The sequence below is a fragment of the Phaethon aethereus genome, assembly GCF_964289735.1.
Source record: "Phaethon aethereus genome assembly, chromosome: 4".
Taxonomy (NCBI): domain Eukaryota; kingdom Metazoa; phylum Chordata; class Aves; order Phaethontiformes; family Phaethontidae; genus Phaethon; species Phaethon aethereus.
Window position 1 is genome coordinate 25,235,821 of NC_138578.1, and position 12,403 is coordinate 25,248,223.

Consider the following 12,403-nt stretch of genomic DNA (forward strand, 5'->3'; position numbering starts at 1 on the left):
TCTGGCCAAAAGTATCCAGCTTTTCCTGTAGTTTGGAAGCCTACATTTCTGGCTGAATAATAAGTTTTTCCATATTTTATACTTTATATATAATAAACAATTGCTCAGCTGGGTAGATAAACAATGAGATGCTGTAATCTAACAATGTATTTTCACTGAACAGAGATGGACACATTTCTTCATGGGAGAAATGCTGCTGAAATTAGAGAAGGCTCCCTAGACAAGAGGTTCAGCTGAGACTCTGAAACCCCAGGCAATTTTCCAGTGGCAGAGAAACTGGACAATTCCCATGTTCTGTATGAAATCTGTCCCCCTGTTATCACCAAACCTGTCCACAGACCACATTAAGTTTTCAGATTGTCTTATATCAGAAGCATGTCAAGTTAAGCCATCCCAAGCTTTGTGTTAGGTCAACTTCAGAATGAAGATCTCTGTGTAACCAGAAATATGGAGACGGAAGGAATATGTGATGGAAGCAGAGTGTCTTGATTTTAAAAGCTTATGCTGACCCAAAATGCCCAATCATAAAGCTGTCTGTGAAAAAAAAAATATTGAAATAAAGTGAGGCACTTCTGCAACACCCTCTAACACGAACAGCAGAGGCCAGAAAAGCTGCTGGATTTACACTGGGGCTTGCTCAGTTAACAAGGATGACTAGATTTTAAGGCTCAGGAGGAGGTCCTTTCTCATTCTGTTTTTTCTGTCTAAAACGGTGAGAAACTGAGTGAATGTGGCAAGGAAACACAAACGGTACTGACTCCATACGAGTCAAATCAGGTGTGGTGTGTACCAGAATCAAAAATATTTCGCTAGGGTTTCCTGGAATTGGGATCCACTCTTGGGCAAACTGAGCAGAATAGGTTTCTGTTTAGTACCATGCAGGAACTACCATGCAAGTACCATCGGCCTCCTGCAATAATCAACATTAACTCCCACTAATGCCAATGGGACATGAGTGTCCTTGCACCAGGGCTGGTCTCCATTTCCTGCTACACCTCAGCAGTCTGTAATTTACACTCATTTTGCCCACCTACTGCATGACAAATTGGTGCAAGTGGCACTGCATTTCCACCTCCATATTCACTTTTAGACTACCTTATACAACACCAGCTACTCTGTACCTCACCCTGCCAGGGCACAAGATCTTCACAAGGAAGTTGCAGGTAGGACACTGTGTTTGCTCCCGAGGCTGCAGGACACAGCACAACAGAGGAGGGATAAGACCAGCACGGCTGTCTGCTCCACCCTATTTTCCTTAGCAGCTTTGCTTCCTGAAGGATTTTACAGAGCACACGTGCCAACTTAGCTTGAAATGTTGTGAAAAAGAGGCATCTTTGAGCTGGATCAAGCTAACAGTGAAGCACTGTTCTTTTAAGAGACTCAGGCACAGCGTGAGGAGCTCAAACAGCACAGCTTACAGCTCCACGCTCAGACATGCATCCCTGCCCAGAAAAGAACTCTGGGCATGTAACAGGCTATACAGGGTCTTCGATTAAGACTGAGCAGTCTCCATCCCTTCCGAAGTGTGTAAATATTTAAGTATGCAACACAGGTTTCCCCTAACATACTTTAGATTTTATAATAATCTAAACAAGTATTTAAACAACTAAATCCTTTCTTCAACTAGGAGGCAACCAAACTGGACTCCGATGTTGTTTAACTACCTTCTAGCACACTATTATTAAAATCATTTACACCATTGTTGATACCAACAAGACATGGCAACTAGATTTACATCTAACTAGAAAAAGTAATGGCTTTTCAATTCTGCTATGTAGAGAACGCACACTTAGTTTTCCCCTCTTTATGTAACGCACACAAACTGGTATTGACAACTGATCGGATTTCTTCCACACCTGACAGTTAGGGCAGCATAGCTTTTAAGGTACGGACAGTAAACAAGGCAGTGGATCTTTAGGTACTGAGCAGAGTGCCACTAAGGAGCACAGAATGAAAAGCTGAACTCAAGTCTTCTCCTGGCAAAGTCAACACTGTATTGACTAAAATGATATTGTTCTCACAAAATAAGAAAAACATTTAAGTGGGCATAAGGAGTAAGTTCTGTCGATCCAGAAACAATGTTTCTATTTCAGCATGTCCAGAAATTACTACAAAACCCGAATTTTTAAAAAATACTTAGGATGGAAAAAATAAGTAGTGTCTTGCAATCATCCACAGCTATTTGCCCAAAGAAATGCCAGAGACGACACTAATATTGTAGTCTTTAGCAATCACACACAAATTCAGCCATTCAGCCAAATTAGTGTGTTAAAAAAAATAATTCATATTCTTTTGGGTTTTGTTTCTGAGCTCATACTTTTAAGCTTCACCAATTGCTGATGCAGCAATAAAAAAAACAAACTCAAGGGAGACTGAGCATCTCTTATTGCCACATGAATCCAGGAGCCAGAGTGTTAAACAGAAACAACAAATTCCAGGAGGCCCGCTGTACATTTATGACCAGATCCCTGCTCTGACCTAAGAGAGCATAGTAGAGTGTCACAGCTGGGAGACTTATTTTTGTAAAAATACTCTGAACTTTCCGGCACTGTCTTAAATATTGTTACAGTAAAACAAAACTAAGGATATAGTTGAAGATGTCCCTGCTCGCTGCAGGGGAGTTGGACTTATACGACCTTTAAAGGTCCCTTCCAACCCAAAGATTTTATGATATTCAGCATCTCTGACTGCACAAAATAATTTCAGACACAAAAACCCTTATCATTACTCCCTAGAAATCATGGCTTCTTCCTTAAAAGTACTAGGGTCAAAACTGAAATGATGAATACTTACAGTGTTCTCCTTATGTATTTCTGCTGCCATCACTGATTTAACTGGGACCTTTTGCAGGGTTTGGGGGAAATACTATTGCACCTAGACCTGACCAAAACCCATGGTTTCCCAAAATCATGTTATAAACGTTTGATTTTGACTCAAGGAGCTTCCTGGATTCTGCATTGCTGCAATAAAAGCTGCTGAAGGGCAGGATAAGACAATCACAGAGAGGAAAAGTAAGTGTCAACTTAAGCCATCACATCATCATTCTAAACAGAAGGCACGTCTTTGTGCTCCTGGCCATACTAAGGAAGGACTTCCCTCTACGTTTCTCACGCCAGCCGTATGTTATTCTTTTCATGCAGACCACAACCTCCAAAACCTCCCTTTCAGCCTGCAACTTACTGTTTAGCTTTCCCTCCATCTATCACCCCTTCTCAGGCTGCAAATTTTAGGTAGATCCACAAAGTTCCCTAGATCTAAAAGGATGAAAGGGGCAGAGATAGAGCAATGAGGTCCAAGGTCAGGCAAGAGAACAAACAGATTTCTTTTCTGGATCTATATATGTCCTCGAAGTCCCAAAGCTGTCCCATAGACAGTATCCTCTACCACCATTACACCTCCAAATCAGACTTGCTGAGTTAAAACACACCACCTACTTTTGAAGATCCCATGGTAGGTCCCGGTAGGTCTGGTAGCCTTTCTGACCGCCAACCAAGGCTTGACTAAAGTCTGGACTGCGTAGTGAATGCTGCTGGAAAATGCAGGAGTCGCATTGACTGGTGTGACGGGAAGGGAAAGGTGTTGAATGAAGATCCTTCATGGAGGCACGGCTGGCGCAACACCCAGCACCCTGTGGGTTATTGCAAAATGAAGGAGCGAACTTCAGAATAAAAACAAACAGCGGTAAGCATGGAGTTGATAAGGAGACTGTAACCTTCGGATCAGCTCCACATCAAAGAGCTCCCCAGGCAGAGATGGACAGAGCAGATAAACCAGCCCAGGCAAGAAGACTTGTTCTTCACCACAGCAGAACAGGAAGTGCGTGAGATTTCCCTTTTCCAGCACTCCCTTTCTGTCCAACTTGTATCCCTACAGTAGGCCTTCTCCTGAGCGGCAGCACCTTCTACTGTATACTCACTGTAAAACCCACATGGGAGAAACACCACACTGTCCACAACGCTAAGTCACTTGCCTCCTGAGATAGCCCACACAAAGGCCAAACACAAAAACAAATAGAGACATAAATGGCTTGGTCAGCCAAGCCTGACCTCCCTTGGTGCTCACTCCTCCACAGCTGTCCTGGACTCCCCTGGCATCAGGGACATGACAACTATAAGTATCCAGCCTCCTAATTACATGTTAGTCATTTAATGGTTGGCATAACCCCGCCTGTGGAAAATGCTTACTCTGTGAAAAGGGCCACCAGTCTCCTTGGAATTCTCTTCTCCCAGCACAAACGTGATCCTTCAGAACCAGCTGGAAATGGGAAAAATGGATATTCTCTAATGAGAAATTCTGCACTTGCATCTAAAATCCCAAACCAAAAAGGGAAATTACCAGAAACCAAACTTCTGGTTTCTAGTCTTCGATGCGCTTGGTTTTGTGCCAAAAAGTTTGAAGCATTTGGTTTTCCAATGAAATCTCAAGATTTCACAGTCATTTTTACGGGAACACTTATTATCTTCCATAAAGAACCTCAGCAACAGAGGGTTAAAAAAAACAGCAAGAGGAAAATGTCATCTAATCATACCAAGTCCTTTTCCATTTTTCCCCAAAGATGCCCATTCATAGGCACTTTAATGCAATTATAGAAGAAAGTGTCTGGACAGCCCATTTTTAGGACGGTGGTAAAAGCTGAGCACTGCTGCACACCATCTCCTATTCCTCTAACATTGATTTCTTCCTGTGCTTTGATCAAATCAATTGCTTTTTTTGGCTTCTCCTAGCTCCCTGTAGAAAGGGCGTTGTTGCAGTTACCTAACTTACGTGGGGCTTTACTGACTGAATACAGAGTTACCTGTCAAGTACCAATATACTCCCTGGGCATTCCTTTCCCCTTCCCTCCACCAGCCCTGTTATTTTCTTTTTCAAGACTACTAAAACTCAAAAAAGTTTGTGCACAAAGGAAATTCCTGCTCCACCCAGAAACACACGCACACCCACAGGAACTCCAGCACTCAATGGAGTGGTGGTGATCTATTACAAACCAATTCAATCAAAGAGTCAAGGAAATACCTTAGAATTTCTTAGTTTAATTTTATTTTTTCTTCTTTAATATTGTGATCACAAAACCTGTCATCCTTACAAAACACACTCCTAGAACAGAAAAAGCTTAATTAAGTTTGGGATGTAATGCAAAGAAGCAGATAGCAACTTCTGCCCAGAATGGTCAGACTGAGGCTGTGCATAGTGGTCTTCTCACAGAGATAAAAGTTGGCAGCATTGTTACTGGGTTACTAACATTAATTTCTTCATTAGTATTTAGGGACTACTAATCAGGTGCCCTGAGTACCCAGGCCAAGCACAGTGGGAAAAGGTGATCCTTGAAGCGTTTACCCTGCGAGATGCACAGAATTTTCCCTGGTGTGCCCAAAAGTTCAAAGGCTAGCTCTACCCACTTGGGTCAGGTAAAAAACATATTCCAGCAGACGTAAATTTTAGCAAATAGCTAGAGTTTGAGACAAAAGTTACCTGAGGCTCTGCAACAAGATTTCATGGAGACAAACATTTATTAGAAGAATACCACACTGCAAAGGGTCTCAGGAGGTAGCGCTAGATGAAGGCTCTAGAGGAAGAGGTCTTGGACAACAGACGAATGAACTTCTGATAACTTTCAGAGCACACTAGGACAGACCTTCCTGTTGTCACTCCAGAGCATGAACAACAGAGATATTCCAAAAATGTGATTTGATTTCCTTATAATCAAGAATTTTTTGCAATCTGGCTAATAAAAATTGAAGTAGGTTGCTTTTGTTTTCCAATTAATTAACCATTAAAATGAACTGGAAAACAGTGGAAAATAAGGAAATACATTTGCCTGTGTCAGATTATGCAAAAATCAATTTACACATACTTGTCCCCCAGAAACAATGGTACAGACAGGCCAAGAAAAGACAATCATTAAGGAAAAGTTTTCCTCACAATAAACTAGCAAATTGAAAAGTGCTTGGTATTACAGGGTTATTCAGTAAGCTAAGGCAGTTACTAACCTTTTTGGTTAATACTAGGGAAGCGGTACAGAAACTAGATGTCAAAGCGTGGGGTAGAAATCCAAGAATGTGGGTGCACAGGATTTTGTGAATGAAAGTGTAAAAAGATGTAATGACCATTCTGCCCGTTTAACCCTGCAAAGTCAGCCCAGCCAGTCAGACAGAGTGCTTGCCTAAGAATGGTAATAATAGGCTACCTGGTTTATGTTTGCATACTTATATAGGCTCCCTGGCTGTAGAGACAAAGAACACCTTTAAAGAAGACCATGGGCCAGCCCCACAGCAATAACATCTTCGGAATTTACAGGCAAAGATTTTTTACATAATTGTCTGCCAGTTACTCAACCCGGGCCATGAATTTTAGACCAAAGAGAGGGGTCAGTCATTACTTTTAAACCAAGAAGTGAATGTTCTTGCCAGTGATATTTAACAGAACTGACAGAAGCACTGTTAAACAGCATGGCCTTAAATAACCTGAACTAATTAAATCTGTTTTGAGCAGGGGGTTCGACGAGGTGACCTCTGTACTTCCCTCTCAAACTAAATTACTCTGTGATTCTCTGAATATCTGATAAGACCAAACTGGTACACTGTGAGGAAATCCTTCCCTAGGACAAGTCCACTCATTTTCCAGCAGCACACCTTGACAGTTCAGTTACGGCTTCATGCCTCCTGCTCCTGAAAAATATAAAGGCATCTTGCATTTGGCCTTCAAAATTCAGGTGAAGCTCTAAATGAGCTGCATTTCTTTACACTTTTTAACTTCAGCTGGAGACATGCTACACCACTTCACTATTTTGACAAAAAATGCTCACCAGTTTATTACCCCATGCTTTCCTTTGCCACATGACATTCCCAGCTGTGGCTTTTAATAACTGATAAGTAGAAAAACAAAACCAGAAAATCCACTAAAAGGATAGAATGATTCTCCAAAGCCAATGTCAGGGCTGGGAGAGAAGCCAGGCCCTTTATCTTGAGACTTGAAAAGTCACTTGAGGCCAGATTTTATTACATGCCCATGCAGCTTTGAGATACTGAACGTGCAGAGGCTCTCAGATGCTGTAGCAATTGGCCTCAAGTTCTGAAGTAACTAGAACCTGCCCTGGTTGGTTTCCAAATAGTCCCTCTTTCCAGGTCCTTATAACAGAAACTGCTACACCCGTCTGAGTGGCAGCCAGATAGGCCAGCCCAGAATACTGACAACGCCCTTAGACAACAGAAGTCCCCCACTGCCACACTCATCAAAAAAGAATTCAAAGCCCATCACCCCATTCAAGGCAAAAAGGTAGCACACATGTACCTGTCCTCTGCAGCTGCTCAGCCAGAGATGCTACTTGGTACAGTGAAACAGCCCAGCCTGCAGTTTCTTCCAGGTGTTGCCCAGTGATCAGGCTCACAAGCCACACTCTACATCCACTGCACAAGTCCTCTGCTCCCAGTCAAGATACTCAGCATCTCCAAAAAGAGAGGAAATCTTTATATAGATTGGACTAGGTCTACAAAGAAATAAGGCACATTAAGATAAAAATAAATCCTTTACAGGCATAGCTCAAACTAAACAAAAGAGCAGCAGCATTGTTTCACACATCAGAAGTGCTAGAGGGACTTATTGGGAGAACTAACACAGAGCTCTGCGGAAGACAACACACTCAAAACAAGACTTTCCCTACATCTTTATGTCCCCATATGGTTAGCTTGGATTTGATTTCATATTATTTGTCAGCAGCTAACTTGCCTGGTGGAAGCCAAATGCAGTCTGGCTCTTTGAGATGCTTTCTGCCACAGCTATTATCTGTTCCAGTTTGCTCTGCAGCAGCATGCAAGATCCTAAATGTGATTTTTGTGAGCAATTGCCTGATTTATCATACACTGCATTAGCCTTCGAGGCTTCATAGACTGAAGTTGACATGATGAAAATCAAGCCCATCCTGCAGATGTTTCAGCTCCGGCTGTCCTTTCAGACACAGTTCAGGAGCTGAGTCATTCTGATGGAAAAATGCAGCATGCTTCAGGCAGGACTGCTCGGTACCAAATGAGGGTCCTACATGGTTTGCTGCCTCCCTGTGAGACCTTCTGGCTGGGCTCACTCTTGAGTAACCTGCTTTCTACCTAGGTGGCACAGAATGGATTGTTTTCCCTTCCGTGCCCTGCTATTTTCATTGATTACTCAATCAATGTTAACAGGGCCAAACAAGTTGGGGACAGCAGTGCTGGGTACTGCATATAAGGGTCTAGTATGAAGATGACCTGCTGTCAGTCTTCTTTAGGTTGTCTACCAGAGTATTCACCTGTCTCAGCTCATCTGAGACAGTACCCGCCACTTAGCTGTGGCCATGTGCCTTTTCTCTGAAGCTCCTAGGCACTTTAGAACAGAATCACAGTATAGCTGAAGTGGGAAGGGAAGTCTGGAGATGGTCTAGCCCAAAATCCCTGCTCAAAACAAGGGCAGCTGGACTGGGATCATGTCCAATGGGGCTCTGCCTATCTCCAAGAACAGACACTCCATAACCTCTCCTGACAACCTGTTTCAATGTTCAACCACTCTCACAGTAGAGAAGGTTTTTTTTTATGTTCTCACCACCTCCTAGCATGGGAGACATTATTTCCTAGTACAGTCCCTCCATCTAGTCTGTCCACTGGGGAAGGAATAATCCCAGTAACAGCTTCCCCTTGGTATGCAGGTCATCTCCGCTGGCCTGGAGAAAAATGCCAGACTGTCTGGGTCAGGACTCCAAAGGTTGCAGACTACAGGTGATCCCAAGAGTCTGGGGAAGGTCAGAGATGTGTGAAAATTGCAGGCAGCTGACTGTTTGTATTGACTTTCAAAGAACACTCTCTGGTTAAAACAGGCTCTGGATGCTAGGCTGATGGCAAGTCCTTCCTCAAGGAAGGGATTGCACTGTGGCACAACTGGAAGATGAAAAGCACAGGAGCTAAGGGAACAAACATCACATAGCAAGCACAACCTTTCAAGTTTACTGGAAGGAGGACGGAATTCAGTAGCTAATCAAGTGAATCATGAGACATGCCATGTATTTCTTGGACCTATTCAAGCTTGCATAAGAAAAAAATTACATTTTTGGATAACAAGTTCTCAAAAGTCTTTTCTCTGTCTTAATGGAAAGAATTTATTTGCACTTGAGAAAAAGCCACCAACAATGAATGGCAATCAAAATAGTCTTCAAAGGAAGTGTCATTTAAGAATGGGCTCAATTAAAAATAAAACTTTACCCTAAGATAAAGCAGATTAACTGTCATTTGTTGTATTTGTTTCTGAACTATTCTAACCAGATGAGTTTTGAAGTCTTCTTTGCAGCAATAATGGATCAAAGACCCCAAGCAAGCTGAAATATTGACAGTTATGTTTTATAGAAGGATCCTGGTTCAACCACACATACAGAAGAACATTGGTGCTATTCTTCTGTTCAGTTCTTCAGTTCAAACCCTTTGACAGAAACTCCACCCGCATAACTCCCCCAGCTAGGTATGACCACACCATCTGAACATATCCTAGAGTCATGGCACAGTTACCAGCTACTGAATGCTCATAAATGCTTTGAGTGTCACATATACAGCATGTGCTGTCAGAAATTCAGCACATAGCAGTTTTCTCTAAGCCATTAAAAAAAAAACAGAAATAAAAAAAATAAGATTTGTTAAAATTATGTCCTTTAAGAAGTCTGTCTAAGACTCCCTTTATTGCACAGTTAAATGTGACAAAAGGGCTACTGTTCTTCCAGACGAACAGCTACCTTCCAAATGAACATCACCTATTGATGAATAGCCAAGCCACCATGTCCTGTAATACTGCAATAAAGCTGTTGCACTCCTTTTTACCGTCTTAGATAATCTCAAATTCCAAGACCATCCCTTCAGCTGCTACGTATTAGAGACCAGGATCAACAAACTCCAGCATGTTTCATTCATCAAGAGCTTGCTCTTCTAGCTCAGAATATGGTACAATTTGAACCAAGTTTCCCATCCTCATGGGAAAGGGACAAGAAATCTGATAAATGTCTTCAATCTACAAGAATCATCAAGAGTTGTCAAAATGGGAGGTCAAAGCAAAAAGCAGCTGTACTGACACCGCAAACTTCCCATCCTATCAGATTGTCAAAATTACTGATGCTCTTTGCCATCTTGTTTGCAAGAAGGCTGAGGAGCTCAGAAAATAGACCCATGATACCAACAATACCTGACAATGTGCCTTTCCAGTCTACTTTTCCACAGGGCAAAGGTCTGGCGATGGTGTGCCAGAGAAGCAGGCAAAACATGCTCAGCCCCTTGCTCACAGCCATAGCACACTGTACTTAACATACCTAAAGGGGAGCATTTGACACCAGCTTTCTGATGGGGGAAAAGACTAACTCACCCAGTGCTGCAGAGGCCTACGCTAAAAGCTGAACGGCTGTAGTCTCCTCTAACTTTGCAAGACAATCGTGTAGCGTCTTTGCATCTTCAAGTCAACATGGACACAGTACCTTGTCTTCCAGATCCTCTCTACTGAGCTGAATTAGAGCACCACCAGCAGTCAAGAGCTTCAGGGTCTTATATGATACAATTCACCCTCTAGTGGCTGACACAAGACTTGTTTGCTGGCACACAAATTTGGACAACCTCTGGCCACGTAGGTAAATTCTGTCCAAATCTGGATGGCGTTCTGCTCTTATAACAGTTATGCTCTTCTTCCAGATATGCTCTTCTAACAAGTCAGTAAAACCAGATGGTTAAGACTACATAAAAGCCAGTACATAAATAGATGGTATAGGATCAGTGTAACACGTTCTAAAACAGGAGTCCCCATCTTACAGTTGCTTACTGTGACACAGGAAATTCACAAGTACATGAAACAGAAAGCAATTTTTTAACAGGTTTTATTAAATTTGCATATAAATTACATTCCTGTGTGTCATGCAGGATCGTATAGTTAGACACATCCCATTCTGTCTTGAGTGAAGATGTTAATTCCTATGAAAACATGGCTGAGAGAAGATGAACCTTGTGGCTTCATAAATGGGTGAGACTGCAGCTTAAAAGAAATACAAATCTGCTACGCCACCTAAACCAAATAAAATGTTTTGGCTGCCTACATTGCTTCAGGTTTTCACAACTTCCCTCAGAAAAAGCCAGACAGTGCTGACACCAGCATAGTTTTGCCACAAGTAAAGGATTCAGACCCATCACGCCCATCTGCACCAACATTCCCAGTGGATGAGGGGTGTTCTTTCAAGCGCTCTTCTTGACAGTCCCCATTTATACTGCTTTGCATCACCAAGAGGTCTCAGAGCACATAAACTACCTTGCTTCCAGAAGAAACTGGATCAGAAGACTTGTTCCAGCTGCTGTCAGGAAAACTCCACAAGGCAGTCCAAAATAAAGGCTCCCAAACCATACACCATGTAGATGTCAGGTCCTCTTCAGTTCCCCTCCTCCTGATTGCACTGTGCTGGCACTCAGCATTAAGGTGAGTCAGGTATTGTATCTCTCCAAGTAGATGGCAGCTCCTTAAGAAAATGTTGAGTTCACTTTTTCAGCCTTGTGTATGCCACTTGGGAGAATGATATTTACTGCAGCCCTTGATAGATGGCAAAATGCTTAAGGCTTTCTGATTTTGTACCCAAAATAAGCACAACTGAAAAGTTAACAGGTGCAAAATAAATTTTTTTGACATCTACTTACCTGGTTTGTGGAACCAGTGAGATAGTTGGGACTTGCAAATCTAAAAGATAGTAAGTTTCCAAGTTACAATGAAATCCAGCAGGCTGGGGAACTCATTATGCCCTTCGAAAATCTAAGCCTAAAATGCTTTGGGAACTGGAAATCCATGGCATCTTGTAATGATGCTTTTCTTCCTGAAGATCAAATTTTATTCACTGTCCTGGTAAAACAATTGCTACCAGCAAGAAAAAAAAAATTGTATATACTTGTCATACATAATTTTTAAGCTTCCTTCTACAAGCCATGTTCTGCTTAAGGGACTAAAATGAGATTTGCTGGGCTCAACAGACCTACAGAACCAAGCCAACACTTTTTACTCCCTATGTAGAAATTAAGCCACCAAGTTTTGTTTCTGAAGGTCATAACATTCCACAAGAAAAGTTCCCTGAGAAAAAAAAATTAAGTGCCAGGTTTCCTGATATACACAAGTTCAGAACACATAACAGCTGCAGTCCCTTGTCTTTCATGCAGACCTTCTCTGGGCATCCAAATATTCCCATACTTCCAGTGAGGATCTAGAAAAGCATGGTCCTCTGTACTAGCAAGCAGCCAGATCACAGGATGCGTAATCAAAATACTTGTGTTAACTTGATAGATTGCTGCTCTGTTTGGCAGCATTTGCAGCAAGCTGCATAGTCCAGAGGGGATCCCCTGAACTGCCGCTGACTGTGTCAACTGACTTGTACTTAATTTGGACA

The 12,403-nt window shown here is 42.2% G+C and overlaps 1 protein-coding gene across 1 annotated transcript in view; it reads right to left on the minus strand.

Annotated features, from left to right (window-relative positions):
• LOC309405070 (transmembrane protease serine 11E-like) overlaps positions 1 to 3,598 on the minus strand; it is a gene marked incomplete at both ends in the record, with an annotated part of 44,604 nt that extends 41,006 nt beyond the window's left edge. The window contains one exon of the mRNA XM_081999754.1: positions 3,435 to 3,598. Coding sequence (XP_081855880.1) covers positions 3,435 to 3,598 — 164 coding nt within the window. The remainder of the gene's footprint in view (positions 1 to 3,434) is intronic.
• Positions 3,599 to 12,403: the final 8,805 nt, after the last annotated feature.